This window comes from Barbus barbus (assembly GCF_936440315.1).
Source record: "Barbus barbus genome assembly, chromosome: 18".
Classification (NCBI taxonomy): domain Eukaryota; kingdom Metazoa; phylum Chordata; class Actinopteri; order Cypriniformes; family Cyprinidae; genus Barbus; species Barbus barbus.
In genome coordinates this window covers 29,332,919-29,354,684 of record NC_136746.1, presented here as the reverse complement: position 1 = coordinate 29,354,684, position 21,766 = coordinate 29,332,919, and the positions used below count along the sequence as shown (strand labels likewise).

At 35.8% G+C, this 21,766-nt stretch overlaps 2 protein-coding genes across 3 annotated transcripts; both read left to right on the top strand.

The window, feature by feature from the left end:
- Positions 1 to 886: 886 nt before the first annotated feature.
- Positions 887 to 6,675, top strand: LOC306883943 (interferon-induced, double-stranded RNA-activated protein kinase-like). The gene is made up of 10 exons (XM_079439482.1): positions 887 to 1,460; positions 1,623 to 1,742; positions 1,952 to 2,074; positions 2,149 to 2,247; positions 2,424 to 2,480; positions 3,102 to 3,279; positions 3,350 to 3,487; positions 3,581 to 3,682; positions 5,805 to 5,867; positions 5,948 to 6,675. Exons 1-10 carry the CDS (start codon positions 1,069 to 1,071, stop codon positions 6,071 to 6,073), a joined length of 1,398 nt encoding a protein of 465 aa, XP_079295608.1. The 5' UTR covers positions 887 to 1,068; the 3' UTR covers positions 6,074 to 6,675.
- Positions 6,676 to 11,129: 4,454 nt separating this feature from the next.
- LOC306883945 (interferon-induced, double-stranded RNA-activated protein kinase-like) lies at positions 11,130 to 17,233 on the top strand. Of its 2 annotated transcripts, none has more exons than XM_079439485.1 (9): positions 11,130 to 11,708; positions 11,845 to 11,886; positions 12,004 to 12,114; positions 12,257 to 12,379; positions 14,625 to 14,805; positions 14,878 to 15,018; positions 15,312 to 15,413; positions 15,496 to 15,558; positions 15,634 to 16,323. In XM_079439485.1, the coding sequence occupies exons 1-9, from the start codon at positions 11,281 to 11,283 to the stop codon at positions 15,757 to 15,759; spliced, it is 1,317 nt and encodes a 438-aa protein (XP_079295611.1). In that variant the 5' UTR covers positions 11,130 to 11,280; the 3' UTR covers positions 15,760 to 16,323. The 2 variants fall into 2 exon arrangements, with proteins under 2 accessions (XP_079295611.1, XP_079295610.1); XM_079439484.1 differs by having other exon boundaries at positions 11,147 to 11,708; positions 11,842 to 11,886; positions 15,634 to 17,233.
- The last annotated feature ends 4,533 nt before the right edge of the window (positions 17,234 to 21,766 follow it).

The window sequence follows — 21,766 nt, the reverse complement described above, 5'->3', positions numbered from 1 at the left end:
AGTGTAGTCGAATTAAGTGAGGTTATGTGGTAAATGCATGATAAAGCAAGAAGCTGTGGTTTACAGTGAATTTATAACAGCGGAGCGGAGTGCCTAAAACCCTCTTAGCTGTTATAAATTCACTGTAAACCACGGCTTCAGGAGATTATTGCTTTTATAAAACAGTTATTCCATATACAGTAAGGTTTCACAAAAGAATACAGCAAATAAAGTGTAATGATATTAATAAAAACAGTATTCTTCCACCAAACAATGAAGTTCAGAAACAGTTGTGGTTGGAATCTATAAAACCTACCGTTTTATAATTTTTATAATAGGCTAAGATTGATTTTAAACTTGGTGAACTCTTGCTATGGTCACCGAACGTGAGTATTTTTCATTTTTCTAGGCTTTTTCATTCTAAATGAATTAAAGTAGGCCTAAATAAAATAAATTAATATATATTTTATAATAAATTTAAGACATGATACTATGTTTGCAAATCACCTACACAGCATACAGCTACTCCACTAATAAACTTTTATTTTTCTCTGTATCTGCTCTGAGAGGAGCAGCGCTTTCAGTTCAAATAGATATTATGTTGCTTCTCTAATTTTACATGCAAATATAGCCGAAATCACAGCACAGGAATTGTCTTATGTGTATTATTTGATTTTATCAGACGACGGCTCAATTATAAATTAGGATTTTTGTGTAGACTAACTTCTTGGAAGGGAGAGATTGTTAAAGGGCTACGTTTCATATTTATCCCGTTGACTGACAACATATTAACATAAACAGTAAAATATATAAAGCAAAACAGTTTTATTGAGAATTTGGCGATGACGTCATGAATATGCTAATTAGCGCATGACGTCACCTGGCGACTTTTCAAACTGGCTTTAGCGACTTTCCATCGAAAGAAGCAGGCAACGCTGGGTGTGTTATAAACATAGCGCTGAGGAAAGCGAGACAGACACTGATATCTGAGACTTTTAGTTTCTAAACCGAGCAGAGAAGGTAGAAGACAACACTCTGACAGCATCTGAACTGTATTAAAAATCAAGCACAATATCTGTCGACACTGAAATGGAGAGAAACATCTGTGACTTCTTGAAGCGAAACGGCAAAAGCACCGCTTTGATAATTTCTAAAGAAATCGGATTAGATAAACGCACCGTGAACAAACATCTGTACAACCTAGAGAGATCAAACCAGGTGTTCAAGACTGACGAACAGCCTCCTGTTTGGGATCTTATGGAGAAGAAGAATGAGATCAAACAGACTCTCAAACCAGAGCAAAAGTCTCCGACTACAAGAGACACAGGTGAGGAGAAACATGTGGAGGATCTGCTGAGATCAGGAGCTTTAAAAGCCCATCAGATCGCCACAGATCTGGGACAGTCAAGATCAACCATCAACAAGCAGCTGTACAGTATGATGGAGAAGGGTACAGTACAGAAATATAGCATTAGCTCAGGGTGAGCATACTGGACCTGACAGCTTTGTGTCCACCAGAAATATCTTCTTTAATTAATTATTCAGATATAACAAAGAGAAATGTTTTAAATGAATGTTTTGTTTATAGGATCATGCATAATGATTGTATTGCCTTTTGACATGTAGGCCCTATGTATCTATAGATTGTCTCATAGTTTTGATGTGATGCTAAAACTCGGTGAAGGAGGCTTTGGCTGCGTTTATAAAGTAAAACATAAATATGATGACAAGATCTACGCTGTAAAGAGGGTCATCTTAACCGGGTAAGTTCATACAAGTCATAAGGTCATATCTAATTTAAAATTAACAGTTGTCATGATGATTATGAGGGAAAAAAAACTGAATAATGTAATTCATTCATTCATTTATTTTATTGATTTTTTTTTTTAGGTAATTGTTTTTCATTCATTCGAGTACTTATTTATTCATTATTTTTAGTTTATTAATTTATTCATTCATTGATTTAAAACAGGAAAGCTGATTCTGAGGTGAAGACACTGGCCCGACTAGATCACCCAAATATCGTACGGTACATCACATGCTGGCCAGGTTCTGACAACTGGACATCAAACCAAGAAAGAAACCAAGTGAACAAGTAAGCAATCTCCAGCACTTTTGTTAAAACATGAATTGATTCTTAACAGTGAAGTTTGTGTGTTTTATGTTCAGCACTTCATCAGATGTCGTGACCTTTGAGAGAGACGGCTCTGAAGAGGATGATGATGATGAAGAGGTCACATCAGGAATGGAAACTCTGAGTGTGACTGAGTATGTCAAGCATTCATGCTTTAGGGTAAACTAGTAATACAGTGTGTCACCTGGTCAGGTGTTTTATTCCCAGCAGATGCATCTGCTAATAAAATGTAGCTCTAATGTACTTTAAGTCACTTTGGATAAGTGTCTGCCAAATGCATGAATGTAACTGTAACTGTGTCTGTTCTCAGATCAGCTTCCGCTGCTGCTGAGCCCTCAGGAAACAACAGAACTGACCGTTCAAATCAGTGAGTTTATTTCTTTTTAATTGAAATTTATGACACAACTGCATTATTTATTAAAGAACTCGTTTAACACAGAATCATATTTGCTTTGCTCTTTTGAAATAATAGATTTTTATTTTACTGTAACTCTTAAATAAGTCCAAAAACGCACAGACCGCTGCTCTGCATTTCCCTCTGAAGAATAACAGTGTTAGAAATGAGCTGAGGTTTATTTTGACAAAAAAAAAAAAAATTATAATAATATTCCCTTGTGCATTTCAGTCTGATCTGAATAGTTACACATTTAATCTGAATTATAAATCTGTAATAATGTGATTGAAAGAGGCAGTTATTGAAGCAGGAGCACAAGATGAAGCCAAATTGCCAACCCTGAGTAAATGCTGTGAGTCATTTCACATCCAAAGAGGCACAGCAGCAAAACACTGTATTTATTTCATGATCATGGAAGCGATTTATTTCTAAATTTCAGCAGCGTAAATCTAAGACGTATGTATAATGAGAAATACAGTTAAATTTAATATGAAATGTATGATTTTGAATAAAAAGCATGATATGATTAATTTAGGGCAATGTTAAATACCAACCCACGAGTTATGCCTCTTTTCTCTCTCATTTCATCTGAAGGACATATTTGTTTATTCAGATGGAGTTCTGTGAGGGAGGAACACTGAATGATTGGATACAGGAGAGAAATGATCTGAAAAAACAGAGAAACACAGTGGAAATCCATCAAATATTTTATGAAATTATCACTGGAGTGGAATACATCCACGCAAACAAGCTCATCCACAGAGATTTAAAGGTATTTCATTTTTGTTGCCAACTTGTGTTTAAACAAATAAGCATTTTACCCATGTGCACTTTTCTTTTAGCCTGATAACATACTGTTCGGCGCTGATGGCAAAGTGAAGATTGGAGACTTTGGGCTGGTGGCGGCTCAGACCGATCAAAACGGTGACCCTATAGAGAGGTCAAACAGAGGAACACCGTCTTATATGAGTCCTGAACAGGTGACACTTTTTTTTTCTCTGAGAGAAAGAGAAAGTTCTTTTTTGCTAAATAACTAAATTATTATTTTTTTTTTAAATCATTGTTTTCCTTAGAAAAATAAGAAGAATTATAAAGAAAAAACAGACATTTTTCCCCTTGGGCTCGTATGGTTTGAGATGCTCTGGAAGATATTTACTGGCAGCGAAAGAGTGAAGGTCAGTAGTATTTCATGACAGTCATCAGTGATACTATGAGCACAGGTATTACCCATATTTGCAAAAAAACATTTGAAAATGTCCTCACCCTCAGGCCATCCAAGATTTTATTTATCATCAATGGATGCTCTGCAGTGAATGGGTGCCGTCAGAATGAGAGTCTGATAAAAACATCACAATAATCCACACCACTCAGTCCATCAGTTAACATCTGGAGAAGACAAAAGCTGAAACAAATCCAGCACTAAGATGTTTTTAACTAAAATACGAGTCCATAATAATGCTTCCTCCAGTGAAACAGTGGTCTGGTCTGAATCAGGAGAGAAATCTGCACAGATCAATCACCGTTTACAAGACAAAACAGCTCTAAACAGTTTTTCACTGGAGGAAGTGTTATTATGGATCATGGACTCATATTTTAGCCGGAAGCATCAGTTTGAAGTTAAAAACATCTTAATGCTGGATTTGTTTCAGCTTTTGTCTTCTGATGTTAACTGATGGACTGGAGTGGTGTGGATTATTGTAATGTTTATCACCTGTTTGAACTCTCATTCTGACGGCACCCATTCACTGCAGAGCATCCATTGCTGAGACACTGATGCAGAGACACATTTTTCTGGGGCCTGTACCATGAAGCCGGTTTAACTGGCTAGCCAGGTAAATTTCAGTTTAATTGCACCAATACTGGCTTTTAGCTGCGTTCATTGCCATAGTAACTTACACTCCACGGCTAACCTGCTCCGGGGCAGGTTATGTTCTGAGTTAGAGATCTCAAACTGAAATTGGACCAATCAGATGTGAGCAAAGTGACACATGTCTGACACAAAAAAAGTCACTCCCCCAGTTTGTCTTGCTCCAAGTTAAAGGTCACTTGTACTAAAAAAAAATGTCTGGCTTTAATGATAGTAATTACTTAGTTATTTTATATGATTTATAGAATTATATGATTTATATTATTATGAATCCATTACACACAAGCATTTTAGTTTAACAGTTATTATAAATAATTTCTTTTAAATTAATGTTAATATATACAGATCGTATGTAATATAAATAAGCTGTAGAATAGATAATGCTTTAAAAATGACTACATGATCTTACATTTGAGTCTTCATCACTGTATATTTCCAACTATATAAACGAACTTAAGTTCCACTTGTGACTGCACTGATAAAGCAAGATCATTTATTTTATTTGTCCTCTTTCATGAACAAGTAATTGTTTTCATTATAAATTTAATTAAAAAAAAATTAAATTCTTCAATCCTTTAACCTTTAGCAAATCCTTTAACCTTTAACCAAGGCTTGTGATTGGCTGTGACGTCTCACAACAAACAGAAAATAAACAATTCTTTTAAATTTCAAAGGGGTCATATGATGCTATTTTAAAGATCATTATTTTGTGTATTTGGTGTAACAGAATATGTTGACATGCTTTAATGTTCAAAAAACACATTATTTTTCAAATACTGTACATTATTGTAGTTCATCTATGCCCCGCCTCTCTCAAGCGGTCGTTTTCTACAAAGCCCCTCCTTCCGACAAGCACAGTCTGCTCTGATTGGCCAACTGAGTGCATTGTGATTGGCCGAACACCACAAGCACGCATCAGAAATGTAACACCCCTTACCATAATCGCGAGCTTCAGCTTTCAAAGTAAATATGATTAATAATGTCGTTAGTTTTACCATCAGCTCAAGCACAATCAGTTCTGTTATAAACAAATCTTAACTAATGATTCCTAACTGCATCTGCTTTCTGAAGGCCAAATAAAGTGCTTTTGCTCTCGCATAGAAACACCCAGCGTCTCCCTGACATGGCTGCATCAACACTACTGCGGTTAGTGAAACCACGCCGCCTTTCTTTGTGTGACTAGATGGGCGGCGTTACGCAAATATTTCCACATCGTGACGTAGACGTGCGTTTTAGCCCGGTCTGGATCAGCCTTCACTTTTAGATCGAATAAATCCTTTTGTGGGAGACTGAGCTTTGTAACTCTAGATCTTATACACGCACAAACAGCTACATAACACACTAAAGAAAAGGAAAACAAGAAATCGCATCATATGACCCCTTTAAGTAATTATTATTATTATTATTTATTTATTTTTGACGTTGCACAGCTGTGGCCGGATCTGAGAAATCAAAGGTTTCCAGAAGGGTTCAGTGACCGTTATCAGACTGAGGTAAGGAACTTGATTTTACCTTCTGATAAATATTGATTGGACCAAGTTTAGCCTATAACTTTACGGTACTTCTTTTTCAGAGTACATTCATCATGAAGATGTTGTCATCTTCACCAGAGCACAGGCCACATGCAAAAGACATAAAAGAAAACCTGGAGAAGTTTTTCTCTCTGGATCAGAATCTGTTAAGCCAGAAAACCGTCTGAGATCATGAATAGAAAATGTCTCCGCAGTTTGGTTGGGTCCTTTCAAAATAATGAGTACCTCTGACAAGCAACAGCTTTTTCATTTTGATGATGTAATTAATTTATTCATGATCTAATGAACTACAGTATTTAATGTTCTCTGATTAAACCTATATATATATGTATGTATGTGAAATAATGTTCAGATTTCTACTAGCATATTTTAAATATTTCACAAGTTCAGTCTCATTCTGTTTTCATCATAGAATTGAATTATTTTGATGTTGTGATGCTGCTTTTAGAAATCCTGACATGAATGTAATTTCACACCAGCTGCATACAATTGGCATGGATTTGCATCTTAAATGCGATTGCAACTAAAAGATCATCAAAATAGTCAAAGATGCAGTTGTTTGAGTACAGTGTAAACTGAAATGCAATATGTATTGTGAAAACATTTGGTGCCGGCGGGGAAGATTGCTGCTTGAATTGATTTTCAGCCATCAGGTGTTTGTCTTGACAAATATGCTGTTTATGGGTGGGATACAAAGAAAGAAAGAAAATGTGTCAATGTCAACATCATGTGTTCTGACACTGAATAAAATAAATTCATATTTTTTGAGAAAATATTATGTTACTTTTCTTTCATATCACAATGACAAAACGACCATTCAGTTATATTTGAATGCTATTTCAATGCTTTCATTTGGGAGGATGTTACCATTTTGCCTTGAATGAAATGAAACATTGGCAGTTTATTAATACAATTTACATTAAGTTATTTAGCGACTTACAAATGAGGACAATAGAAGCAATCAAAACCAACAAAAGAGCAATAATATGCAAGCGCTATGACAAGTGTTTTTTTGTTTGTTTGGGTCAAATAGCTTAAAGATGGAAGAGATATTATAAGATGTGTGTGTATATATATATATATAACAGTTCCAGGTGTTTAACACATTTTTTTCATTGCTAATGATTGTATATTTTTCCCCTGTGTTCTCAGTATTACTATTTATTTATTCATTTGTTTGTAAATTTAAAGATCAGTTGCTTAATGACATCATCGTCCAGGAAGTGACATCATTTTGGAGGATAAAGCGAGCAAATCCCAGCAAGTATTATTAATAAGTAATGAGATCTGTGATGTTGTTTTATTAGATGGTTTGTTTCACTCCGAAACAGTGCACACTGATTGAAAATATCAAGATTAATGTTTTGTATTCTTATGTAAGAAACTAGCTCATAATTTAACAATTATTTCATAATGATATTTCCCCCCATTTTAAATTCTTATTATCCAATGAAAGGTTAGATTTTTGTGAATTTTTTAAATAAAAGATCAAAGGGGGGTACACATAAGTGCATTCATAATAATATTTAATGAATAATTAAATATTATAACTGTTATATATTATATATATATATAAGATTAAGTATTGCTTTATATTTCTCCTCTTTTCTACTTGTTTCACATCTGTTTCAGGTTTTATAACCATTTCTTACTATGTGTAAGTTGTTGTTTTTAGCATGTGTGTTTGGCTCAGTGTTATTTCTTAGGATTACTGATAAACTACTGTCATGATTTGTATTCGTTATCTATTTTAATTTGAGTTAAAGTATGTCTGAATTTATTATGTCTGCAGGTCTCTTTTTAAGTTTTTTAATTTTATTTAATTTGAGTTATTTTAATACTTCAACAAACTAAATGGAAATGAAATAATAAATTGAATTTATAAATGTGTATGTATATACAGTATGTAGTTGTTTTTTGGTGTTTGGCTTAGTGTTATGTTAGAATCATTATTATACTCTTATACCGGTTGTTCTTTAATATTTTGAATTGTTTTTAGCTTTATTTTTTGTTTGTTTTTCATTTCAATGTTAAGTTTAGAGATTTCGTTGTATCCATTTGTCATTTTCTTTATTTTTAAAATGTGTTTATGTAGTATAAAGTTTTAGCTTTTAGTTTTGGATCTGTTTTTAATTGTTTTAATACTACAAATGATTGCTTCTGTTGTCCTCATTTGTTTGGATAAAAGTGGCTGCTAAATGACTAAATGTAAAAGTAATATATATATATATATTAGAAATTAAACAGAAACACTACACAGCAGTTAAACACCGTGGAACAAATTACATTACATTGTAACATTGTACACAGGAGCGTAGCCATCATTCCAAAAGTGGGGGGGACGGAATGTCTAGTGTCATACCTGTTTGTTTTTGTTTGTTTGTTTTTCAGTTAACCCTTGTCTAATTGACAGGTTTTGTTTTTAATCATACCTTTTTGCTTAATATGCTTTATGATTATATTATTATATATGATTATAAAACAGAAGGAAAGAAATAGAGGAAAGAGAAAGAAAGAAATACAACAGCTTGTCACTGGGACAGTACCCTTAAAAGAACATCTTTGTACCTTATTTACCCCAAAAAAGTTTCATAGTTGTACATTACGGTACATATTGGTATTCTAAGGTACTAATGTGCACCTTTTTGAGTATAAGTTACAAAGATGTCCTTATAAGGGTACTATTGTTTACATATTTCAGATTGTATTTTGTGAGTGTTGTATGTAGAGTACATGGCACACAGTAATGGATACTTGCACATTCACATACTTCTTTATTCTGTTCTGTTCTATTATACATTAGTCTGATTACTCTATGTTAAAAGGTATAAGAAATATCTTATCATAGATAATGCTGTAAGTAATCTTTACCTCTGAAGCCTCACTGAAACTTTCTGCCTCATTCACTCTCAGCTGTATTCACTTCTGCCTCTGTCTATAGCAAATAAAGCAGTGTTTGAAACATCTACATACAGAAGAAAATAACTGCTGGACAATAACCAAAATTACTGCGACACACTTTGCATTAGGCTTGGGCGTTGTTTACAAGGCTTCGAGACAAGAAATGTAATTATTTATTATTTATTTATTTATTAATGCGTCTACTACCTGCAGAAATCTACAGCACAACTAGGTCGTAGGTTGCCAGGTTGAGATGGTTTGAAGTTTGTGTATTGTGTCGATTGGATGAGGTGATGCGTTTCATAAAAGATCTGGCAACTGTACAACCTTGGAATAAAATATTGATGTGATTATTCATTTGGGCCATACAAATTACAAAAATATCGGCACATACGTATTTCACACCCATCTCCCGCCCCCTCCCAATCTGTTATTTCTCCCAGGAAAAACGGGATTGTCGACAGGTATGTGCCGATATTTTTGGCCATGACTGAATCCCAGATAGCACAGGAACGTCTGCAAGATGTCTGTTAAAGATCTCTTGATCTGGAAAACATCTGCTGTCTACAGACGTCTGTAAGATGTCAGTTTTACATACATTCTAAATCATAAACATCTTAAAGACATCTAATAGACGTCTATTTGACATATAAAAGGAAACGTCCTATAGACGTATTGCAGATGAGCAAACACCCTAAAAAATATGTCTTGCAGATGTAAATGCAGACGTCAAATAGACGTCTCCGAGATGTATGTGTGCTATCAGGGATAGATAGATATCAGGGGAAGTCGTGGCCTAATGGTTAGAGAGTCGGACTCGTAATCGAAAGGTTGCGAGTTCGAGCCCCCGGCCGGCAGGAATTGTAGGTGGGGGGAGGGAATGTCCAGCGCTCAATACCACGACTGAGGTGCCCTTGAGCAAGGCACCGAACCCCCAATTGCTCCCCGGGCGCCGCAGCATGGCTGCCCACTGCTCCGGGTGTGTGTTCACGGTGTGTGTGTGTGTGTGTGTGGATTTGTTCACTACTCACTGCTGTGTGTGTGCACTTGGATGGGTTAAAGGCAGAGCACCAATTTCGAGTATGGGTCACCATACTTGACAATACGTCACGACGACGACGACGATATAAATCTGTTTAAGAATAGAATCAGGCTACTTCAGTTGCTAGGCTGTCATTGTAAATAAGAATCCTGTAGAATAAGTCAAAGTATAGAATAAGTTCGTGAACTCAGAACTGTTACCTTCTCGTCCAACGCGACAACTTTTATTATTATTGGGTTAATTCAAATATATAAAATATGAATTAAAAATTTTACATTTTCATGAGGCCTACTCTACGCTTTTAGGCTACACTCTCCAATTATATTTTTTATTTGCAATTTAGGCTTAGAAAAAATATATATTTCTTTAATTTTTTTTACAGTGTAGTCGAATTAAGTGATGTCGTGTGGTAACATGAGATTGAGTTTAAAACTGTTGTTAGGCCTACCTTCTCTGCGAACCATTTTTAATTTTTCTAGGCTTTTAAATGAACGAATAAAATATTAGAATCAGGTAATAATTAAATAAGAGAAAACATTATTATACTAATTTCCAAATCACCTACAAACTCTGATTATTTCCTTAATAAACCGTATTTTAAATTTTGTACTTACTATGCTTACCATTCTTCTGTAATATGGTGTGTTGTGCTGTATGTTAATATTACGTAATAACCGTTTATGATCGTGACGTTTGGAAACCCAGAGCTGGGTGTGTTATAAACATAGCGCTGAGCTGAGGAAAGACTGCAGTCACGTCATCTGCGCCGAAACTTAAGTTGCGCGTCTACATGGCGTTGCGTGGTAATGATAGCCGTGAAGCCTCCAAACCTTTGCAAATCTTTTTTTTTTTTTTTTTTTGTAAAGAGTGGGTCGGATCACGTATCAAACTGAAGGCCAGTCTGGATAACAATAAGCTGATTAAAAAACACATTATACAAGCACTTCTTATTTAATGGTATTTTATTGTTTAATCGTATTCATAATGTATTACATTTTCAATAAAACATTTCAAATGTGTTTGTAAAATGTTTCTGTTTTGAAAAAATTCATAAAGAAAAAATAAAATACATAGTTTCTGCAAATTCTTGTTATGCATCAGGTACCACAGCGGTAATTGTATGCTATTTATATAAAGTGCTATTTATTACCTCATTGTATCACAGTTTGATACGTGATCCGACCCAGTCTTTAAAAAAAAAAAAGGGCTTCACGGCTATCATTACCACGCAACGCCATGTAGACGCGCAACATAAGTTTCGGCGCAGATGGCGTGACTGCAGTGAAAGAGAATCGAAACAGAAAGCTGGTTTAAATACCGACACTGATATCTGAGACTTTTAGTCTAGACCGAGAGGAGAAGGTAGAAGACAACACTCTGACAGCATCTGAACTCTATTAAAAATCAAGCACAATATCTTTCGACACTGAAATGGAGAGAAACATCTGTGACTTCTTGAAGCGAAACGGCAAATGCACCGCTTTGATCATTTCTAAAGAACTCAGACTAGATAAACGCACCGTGAACAAACATCTGTACAACCTAGAGAGATCAAACCAGGTGTTCAAGACTGACGAACAGCCTCCTGTTTGGGATCTTATGGAGAAGAAGAATGAGATCAAACAGACTCTCAAACCAGAGCAAAAGTCTCCGACTACAAGAGACACAGGTGAGGAGAAACATGTGGAGGATCTGCTGAGATCAGGAGCTTTAAAAGCCCGTCAGATCGCCACAGGTCTGGGACAGTCAAGATCAACCATCAACAAGCAGCTGTACAGTATGATGGAGAAGGGTACAGTACAGAAATATAGCAAAACCAGCACCTGGAGTCTGACTGATGATAGTTTCAGCCAAGACAGGTTTGTTGTTGTTGTTTAAAAAAAAAATACTTACAACAGTGATTTATAATGACTCTTTTGTTTTGGTGTGCCAGTGTGTGGGTGTTAATAATGTAAAATGATTTGTTATTGACTAGTTCCTTTTCTTGTTTAGCAGTGATTCATGTGTAGAAGACTATAAACTGGCCTCGCATTCAGAGTAAGTATACAAGACCTGACTTTAGCATCTAGCTTTAATGGAGAATGTGTTTGATAATGATAAACTATAATGATATTTTGCTGTATCATATGTTTTACATGAGTGCATCATTTATAGGTTATTTGAAATGATCACAGTGCTCGGCGATGGAGGCTATGGCCTCGTTTATGAAGTTAAACATAAACTTGATGGCAAGATCTACGCTTTGAAGAAAGTCAACTTAAAGGGGTAAGTTTATGCAGATGGTTAAGATGTCATGAATTCATATGACATGAATTTATTTATGTATGGAAGAACAGTTTTCATCATGTGACACAAAATTATTTTTGGTATTTGGCCTATTATTTATTTAATTTATTTATTTTTTTAGGAAAGCTGATTCTGAGGTGAAGGCACTGGCCCAGCTAGAGCACCCAAACATAGTACGTTACATTACATCTTGGCCTGGTCCTGACATCTGGCCGTCAAACCAGCAAATAAACCAAGTCTCCAAGTAAGCCTCTGGTGCTTTTGATCATTTGAGCATTCAGTGCTTCTCATTAATGACAATTATGAATTTTATTGATGCATCTATTGTACTTCAGTGTTGGCCAAATTTATGGGTACACTAGTATTTTCAGCAGCTAAAAATTGTTTTAAGACAGTTATTTCTATCTTTTGCTGTAGTGTGTCAGTTTACATTTCCAAACATTCATTTTGCCATTAATTGTAATTTTTGTTTGCACAAGGAGTCTGACTATGAAGGTAGATCAGTAGCTAAACTCGAGAGCTTGTCGATCTGAATGTGAGAACTTGTCATATTAACATTCGTATTTGTAAGTTGAAATTTACACTCACAGCTCTGATCTGAAAAGCTGAATCTTTCGATTTGCACACACAGACAATAATGAAAACACCCGTGTTTTGAAGTCGAAGTTGCAGATTAATAGTTACACATGTATATACATATGAAGGATGTTGCATTATTTGTCTAACAGATAATACCTGTATGACAAGATGAATGCCGTGTCTTAAAATCATATAAAAGCTAAGAATATTAAATGAAAATAGTTTCCAGTGTTTTACAAATAACTGATACATATGCATAAAAAACATGTTTCTTTCTGCATGGCAAGTCGCGATGGCTGGCGTTGTTCATTGGTCAGGCATCGACCAATAAAATGTCTTCATTCGCAACCCAGCCCCGCCCCCGGCTCTGAGCTCTCAGGTCTGCATTCACAAGTGCACAAGTGAGTTTTGCTACAGGAAACTGCAAAAGGAGTAGCAAAAGTCAAAGCGCTAAGATTTGAAGTTGTACTGCCAGATCTGAGAGGTTGTAAGTGCTGACTTGAGGTTTTACAGCGAAACTGAAGTAAAGCGCAAAAGGACACGTCTATTAATCTGCAACTTCGACTTCAAAACACGGGTGTTTTCATTATTGTCTGTGTGTGCAAATCGAAAGATTCAGCTTTTCAGATCAGAGCTGTGAGTGTACATTTCAACTTACAAATACGAATGTTAATATGACAAGTTCTCACATTTAGATCGACAAGCTCTCGAGTTTAGCTACTGATTTACCTGATTTAAGCCACAGCCATATCACCCTGCAGCCCAAGACTGGTTGCCCACTGAAGCTAAGCAGGGTTGAGCTGGTCAGTACCTGGATGGGAGACCTCCGGTGAAAACTAGGTTGCTGCTGGAAGAGGTGTTAGTGAGGCCAGCAGGGGGTGCTCACCCTGTGGTCTGTGTGGGCAGCCATAGTGACGGGGACACTATACTGTAAAAAGCACCGTTTTTCAGATGAGACGTTAAACCGAGGTCCTGACTCTCTGTGGTCATTAAAAATCCCAGGATGTCTTTCAAAAAGATTAGAGGTGTGACCTCGGCATCCTGGCCAAATTTCCCCATTGGTCTCTGACCATCATGGCCTCCTAATCATCCCCTTACACTGATTGGCTTCATCACTCGGTCTCCTCTCCACCTGTAGCTGGTGTGTGGTGGGCGTTCTGGCGCACTATGGCTGCCGTCGCATCATCCAGGTGGATGCTGCACACTGGTGGTGGACGAGGAGACACCACCCCTCACAATGTAGAGCGCTTTGAGTGCTTAGAAAAGCAGAAAAGCGCTATATAAATGTAATGAATTATTATTATTATTATTATTATTATTACCTTCATAGTCAGATTCCTTGTGCAAACAAAAATTATTACAATTAATGGCAAAATGAATGTTTGGAAATGTAAACTGACACACTACAGCAAAAGATAGAAACAACTGTCTCAAAACCATTTTTAGCTGCTGAAAATACTAGTGTACTAATAATTTTGGCCACCACTGTATATATATAGATTTACATTAGAAAACACAATATCTGCATCATTTTAAAACTCAAAACTTGTCTAATTAAATCAAACTGCTGCTCTGCAATCCTCTCTGAAGAATCCCGACATTAGAAACAGACGTGGCACATTTCAGTACATATAGCTTTATGAATCTGTCATAATGCGATGAAAGAGGCTGTTTTTGAAGGGTGGAGCAGTTTAAACAATATGAAGCCAGAAGGCAAACTCTGAGTAAATGCTTAGTCATTTCATATTCAATGAGGCACAGCAGCAGACACATCCTATTTAATTTTAAGGGTGAAAAATCAAATGAAATGTTTAAAAAATGTATGCTATGATAGCTTTTAGATAATACCTCACAATGTTAAATATTTGTCCACGAGTCATGCATGTTATTTCTCTCTCTTATTTCGGCAGCAAGACATATTTGTTTATTCAGATGGAGTTCTGCAAGGGAGGAACACTGACGGATTGGATAAAGGAGAGAAATGATCTGAAAAAACAGAGAAACACAGTGGAAATCCATAAAATATTTTATGAAATTATCAGTGGAGTGGAATTCATCCATGCAAACAAGCTCATCCACAGAGATTTAAAGGTATTTCATTTTTGATGTTGCATTATATAAGTATTCAAATAAGCATTTTACCCATGTGCACTTTTCTTTTAGCCTGATAACATACTGTTCGGCGCTGATGGCAAAGTGAAGATCGGAGACTTTGGGCTGGTGGCGGCTCAGACCGATCAAAACGGGGACCCTATAGAGAGATCAAAGAGACAAGGAACACCAACATATATGAGTCCTGAACAGGTGACATATTTTACTGAGACATGTAATCACATTTTTATTTATTGTATTTATTTATTATAATTTTATTCACAAATATTACAACATCAGTACCTGTATTGCTTACACGGCCACCAGGGGACCACACAAACCAAATGTATTTATTATTAATATTTTTAGAAGACAAAAGAATATAATTTCACTTAGAGCCCTTTATGCTCACAAATGGCACTGATCTTAAGTGTCACATGAATTAAGTGTCAAATGCATTTTGTGTACTGTGTTTGCATAAATTAATAAATAATTGTTTACTTCAGGAAAATAAGGAGAATTATGATGAAAAAACAGACATTTTCCCTCTTGGACTCATATGGTTTGAGATGCTCTGGAAAATATCTACTGGTATGGAGAGAGCACAGGTCAGTAGTATTTCATGAGAAAGAGTCTTTACCAAAAATTGTTAATTTCATTAATTCATTTATAAATTTTTTGGTATTGCAGCTGTGGAAAGATCTGAGAAAACAAATGTTTCCAGAAGACTTCAGTGACAAATATTCAGCTGAAGTAAGAAACTTGACTTTTGACCTTCGAATAAATATTGACTGGACCGAGTATAACTTTGTTTTGCTTCTTTTTCAGAGTAAATTTATTATGAACATGCTGTCAGGTTCACCGGAGGACAGGCCACATGCAAGAGAAATAAAAGAAAATCTTGAGACATTTTTCTCTCTGGAACAGAATCTGTTAAGCCAGAAAACAATTTGAGATACTTGCTTATAGAAACTGTCTCAGCAGTTTTAGTCGGGTCCTTTTAATGTAATGAATCACAGATTACTCCTGACAGGCAACAACTTGTGTTTTGAAGATTTGGATTAATGATTTAATTGATTATATAAAACATAAATGTTGAACATTTGGGGAGAGATTTTATGAACAAAATATGAAATAACTTTCAGATTTCTACTAGTTTTACTAGATTTCTTCTAGTATATGTTAAATATTTCAAAAGTTTTTTTCATCATAAAACTCCATTATAATAACGTTGTGAGGTTTCTTGTAGAAATCCGAACATGAATGTAATTTCACAACATTTTTGTAATGTTGGCTGCATAAAATGAAGATGTATTTGTATCTTAGATGTAATTGCAACTAAAGCATAATGTTTTATAATGTTTACATCATAATGTTGTAACCAAAATGCAGTATTGTATAATGTGAAAACACTGTGCTTTCTGGGAACCTTGCTGCTCAAGTTCAGCCATCAGGCATTTCTTGATGAATATACTGTATATGTTGGGCGGAATAAAAAGAAAGAAAATAATGTCATTAATATCATCAATATCTGTTCTGACATAGTACAAAAAGAGCTCACATTTCCATTAATGAAAACAGTATCATAATCTACCACACTTGCACAAGCAAGCAACAGATCCAGAAATACACATGGTGATCTTGAAATATGTGCAAGATAAGTAGGGCATCGTTTGGGTACTTGGAGTTACGATACCAGTCTGTGTTCTCTCGTCTTGTGTTTGTGGACTCTTATTTTGAAGTGGTCTGTTCCCTATTGTTTCCTTGCCCCTTTCTGTGTTCCTGTTTCCTTTGTTGCATTTGTTACCCTGTTTGTTCCCATGTTCATCCCTCATTTGTTGTCATGGTTGTTCATTAGCTCTGACCCCTTGTTAGACTCCCTATATAAGCCTGTTTCCTCAGTCACTCTTTGTGAATCTTGTATGTCTGTTATACTGCAATTCTGAGATGGTCTTTGTTTTCGGCATGTGTCTTGAATTTGTCATTCCTGTCTTGCCCTCCAGATCTGAATTCCTTGGCTTGTCCGGCCAAGATGGTTTACAGTGGCAGCACAACTAGAAGAGTCTCAAAGGTTATTTTTATATTTTTGGAATTTCCCAAACTGTTGTTGATTGAGTTAGTTTTTCATTATCTAAAGATGGCAGGTAGTAAATGAATCTATATACGCAGCAGAGTTGGTTGCAATATTTATGAAACAGAGTTGTGTTTTATTTAGAGTAGATTAGACATTACAGAGTGTTAATAGTAAAACAACTAAAGATGACATTCTAATAGAAATACACAAAGCACTGCTAAAAAGTTTGATTGTGTTGGATACCAGTACATACAGGAGTTCGAGGAAACAGTGGCGTGTTTAGGCGCCGTGCAGTTGCTTGCTAAGGGTCCTAAACATGCTCCTGCAAGGCAATTAATTAGTTAACAAATTAGCAAAAAAAAAAAGTGTTAAATCATAATGACAAAATAGAGATTTTGAAAAAAAAGATTCACTTGAAAAAAAAAAAGGACAGAAAAACATGAAAAGCAACATTAACAAACAGAGATTTGGGAATCAGATAATAAAAGAAGAGATTATTACAATATTCAAAAACTAATTACAGTTAAAACAATTAATAGTAAAAACAGAAGAAAAGAAACTATGGTTAGGACATGCAAGACTTAATACATTATTTTTTATGAGTAAATGTGTAGTTTAAATGCAAAGAAAATGTAGAGCATGTGCTTTAAACTGTAAAAAATACAAGGAAGAAAAGAAAAGAACTTAAAGGTTCTTGCAATGTGATATAAAAGGTATTTTAGAAATAGATAAAACTCAGATGTAAGCTAAGGCATTAATGCATTTTTTTGTGAACTTATTAGAACAATTTAAGATGATCAATGAAGCCATGTTTTTACACGTCAATATAGTAGGTGGCAGTATGCACCTTTAACGTTGGTCTGTAACTCGCCAGAAAACTAAAAGACAAAGAAGAGCCACAGGTGAACTGGACAAACAGCTGCAGCTATAAATATCCCTCTTTTTAAGTATAAAGCTGTTAAAAGAATTACTAATGATATATCTTAATATACTGCAGACATGGTGGCTATTTTGATAGCATTACAGTGGGTGGAAGAAGATAAACCATCTAGTAATTTGCTCAGATTCATTTTCAGTCCTTACTAGTTTAATAAGTGGAAAATCAGATTCCAGACAAGATAATAGAAATATTAAAAATTCTATGCAAAATTTGCCAATTAAGACTTTTAGCATGGGTGCCGGCTCATATTGGTGTAGAGGGTAACGAGGATGTGGACAAGATAGCTAAACAGGTTCTTAAGCATAATAATCTTGACTTAGATATACCTTTGGGTGAAAGGTTTAATTAAAACAGCTATTAAAAATATGTGGCAGGAGAGGTGGGACAAAGGAAATAAAGGACTGCATTTATATAATTTACAAAAATAAGTTGGTTTAGTTAGAGTTAGTTATGCTAACAGAAAGGACGATACAGTAATATCTCATCTGAGAATTGTTCATTCTGCCCTAAACGGGTCACTTCAGATGATAGGGAAACATGATTCTGGTCAGTGCAATAAATGTGGACTTCCAGAAGCCATAGAGCATGTACTAATCAATTGTATGGCGTATGAAAGTCTTCAGTTAAAGAACGACTTAATATTTGTTGGCATAAACTCTTTAACTTTGCAGAATATATTAAACAGTTCTTGCAAATGTTATTGTCATGGTATGTGTTAAAGAAGATTAATAAATTCCAACACAAAGTTTAATCACAATAATCCACACAAGAGATAATCCAAACAGCAGGGAAACACACATCTAAGTAAATGGTGACCGGACAAAGAGTGTCTGTGAAAGAACAACTTAAATACAAAGACAAATGAAGATAATTAACTAGATACAGGTGATGGAGGTTATCTGATAACTGAACGAGACCAGGAACATAACCAATTATGGGCACACAGGTGCGGCGACGGAGAGCCGATGAGCCAGGGTGACAGGGAGGATCCGGAGAGCCAAGGCGGAGCAGATGGCTCAGGTGTTCGGAAGGCCGCGGTAGAGATTGTTTTAACATAGGGAAATGAGAGGGCCTGTAATGACATGACTTTTTTTTCATGAAAAACTTCACTCAAGCTTTTGACACAATTGAACATAGTCGACTGCTACGTTCCTTAGCTGATTTGCATGTCAGACGACTCCTTTGGCTTATTGTAAGTTATTGGAGTAACAGAGAGCAGAGGGTGAAGTAGGGCTCCTGTGTGTCTAACTCCTTTCAAGTTCCAGCTGGTGTTCCTCAAGAGGGACTTTTATCCCCTCTGCTTTTTGTCATATGCATAAATAGCCTGGATTCATATCTGCCTCCTTCGGTAATACCTGTGAAATATGCTGATGATAACAATCACAGAGTTTCTAATGGGATCTTTACCTGGACTCACTCAGAAGGCCTTGGATTCTGTAGTGGAATGGGGATAGGAATTTACATTGGCAATGAATGGAGCGAAGACTGTGGACATGGTAATTAGTGCCAGGAGAGATGACAACCCCCCCCCCCCCCCCCCCCCCCCTGTTCTCTCAGGACATGCAAATAGTAGAGTTTCCACCTTTAAATTGCTTGGAGTTCAAATATCCTCTGACTTGTCATGGGATGCCCACATTAAGTACAAGTTTTCGAAGGTGCGCCCCAGAATATACTATCTTTTCACTGCGAAAAAAGCGTGTCTTCCTTGTGACGTCTTAGTGCAAGTATACTTGACTTTTATGCGGCCAGTTCTCGAGTATGCTAGTCCAGTATGGGGTGGTCTACCTAAAGGTCTCTCTGAGGAGTTGGAGAGGATCCAAAAGCAATGCTGTCAGATAATAGGCATTCCGACTTCAACTCTCCTAACATTGAGTGAGAGGCGCGAGGAAGCCACCATATGTACTCTTACTAAAATACTCAAGGACAGTTCATCACCACTGCCATGTTTCCTGCCTATGGCTCCAACACCTACTTATTCTCTTCGGCGGCACAAGACATTTGTTGTACCTAGAAGTAAAACTAAACGTCATGAACTCTCCTTTATTCCCTGTGCTCTAAAATTGTTGTATGGATAACTTACGTGTTCCTGATTAGGATGCCTTTTCTGTGAATCTGTATTATTCATATATATGCGTATGTGTATGTATGTATATATGTATATTAGAACTTAGCACTTTTTTATTTATTATGCTTTTATATCAGCTATCTTGTATTTGTTTCATGTTAAGTAATGATTGTTTTGGAGCATGTGTATGTTTTGACACATTTCAGGGTTTTGTGCTACAATATCCTGTCATGTCAAACTTTAAATAAAACTAAAGCTAAAACAAAAAAAAAAAAAAACTAAAACCATCATGAACAGCACTGTAACAACAGTGGAGTCATTCAGATTCCTGGGCACCACCATCTCTCAGGACCTGAAGTGGGACAATCACATTGAGTCCATTGTGAAAAAGGCCCAGCAGAGGTTGTACTTCCTTCGCCAGCTGAGGAAGTTCAACCTACCACAGGAGCTGCTGAGACAGTTCTACTCCGCCATCATTGAATCCATCCTCTGCACCTCAATAACTGTCTGGTTCAGCTCAGCTACCAAATCTGACCTCGGAAGACTACGGAGGGTAGTCCGGACTGCTGAGCGAATCATTGGCACAACCCTCCCCACTCTCCAAGAACTGTACTTATCCAGAGTGAGCAAAAGAGCTGGTAAAATCACTCTGGACCCCCTAACAGCCAGGCACAAGAACAGTTTCTTCCCTCAGACAATCCATCTCATGACGATTTGACAATAATTGTGGAACACACAACACTATTTATACACTGATACACTTATTTATCTAACACACATACTTAGTTTACTTATCATAAACAAAGTATGAATTTGCACATAATATACCTGTACATACAAAACTGTCTATTGTAATATGTCTGTTTACTTGTTCTATTTTTATTCTTTTATTATCTGTGTTTTGTCCTGTCACTGTCATTCTGTTGCACTGTGGAAGTTTCTGCCACGAAAACAAATTCCTCGTATGTGTAAACATACCTGGCAATAAAGCTCATTCTGATTCTGAGATTTTACAAGAACAATATTTCATAACTGCTCCACCACAGCAAGAAACGAAAGAGAAAAGCACATAAACATTTGATATTGGTCATTATTATGGCAGCAAAAGGTATGCAATACAATTTTACAAGTATTATATACAATTATACACATAAAAATAAAGAGGTTGCATTAACTTATTTCTGCATTTAAAGAGATAAAATGCAAGACGGAGAACCATTTAAAATATAGATAGTCTATTTTCCTATTTTTAAACACGACAGTAAATTAATCAAATAATAAAAAATATATTATCAAATATGAATTTATTCTTATTCCAAACAGTCTATTTACAGCAGATAATCAAGTGACTGTCCAGGTAAGCAGCGCATTTCCTTGTTTGTAGGATCACATAACTCCTTCTCCACTGTGAATAAATCATCATCCATGAGTTTTGTTTTTACAGACGTCCACATGAAGAACAATGACCTTCCAAATCAAAACGCAGAACGCGATGGAGAGGTTTAGTTTCCAAACCCAACTTGACATAAGATTTTTCAAGATAAGATAAGAATCCTAAATCAAGTAAAGATTTGCTTCTGTAATACGAATTTGTGAAAAATCCTAAATGAATCATCCCAACAGACACCTTGATATCAGTTTGACTTGATCACAATGCTGTAACATCATTTTAAATTCAGTTTTGACGGCTATTTCTTCCAGTGGTAATTGAAAGTTAATCCCACACTGGTTTAACTGGTGAAACTGGTTTAATGATAGGTTAATATGTTTGACGTTCAATTTACAGTAATTCAACGTCATGTCAAGTTTCTGACGTCAGTTTGATTTGCATATTTTACCTGTTTTTTCAACATCAATTGCATCTCAAGTTAAGACCTAAGAT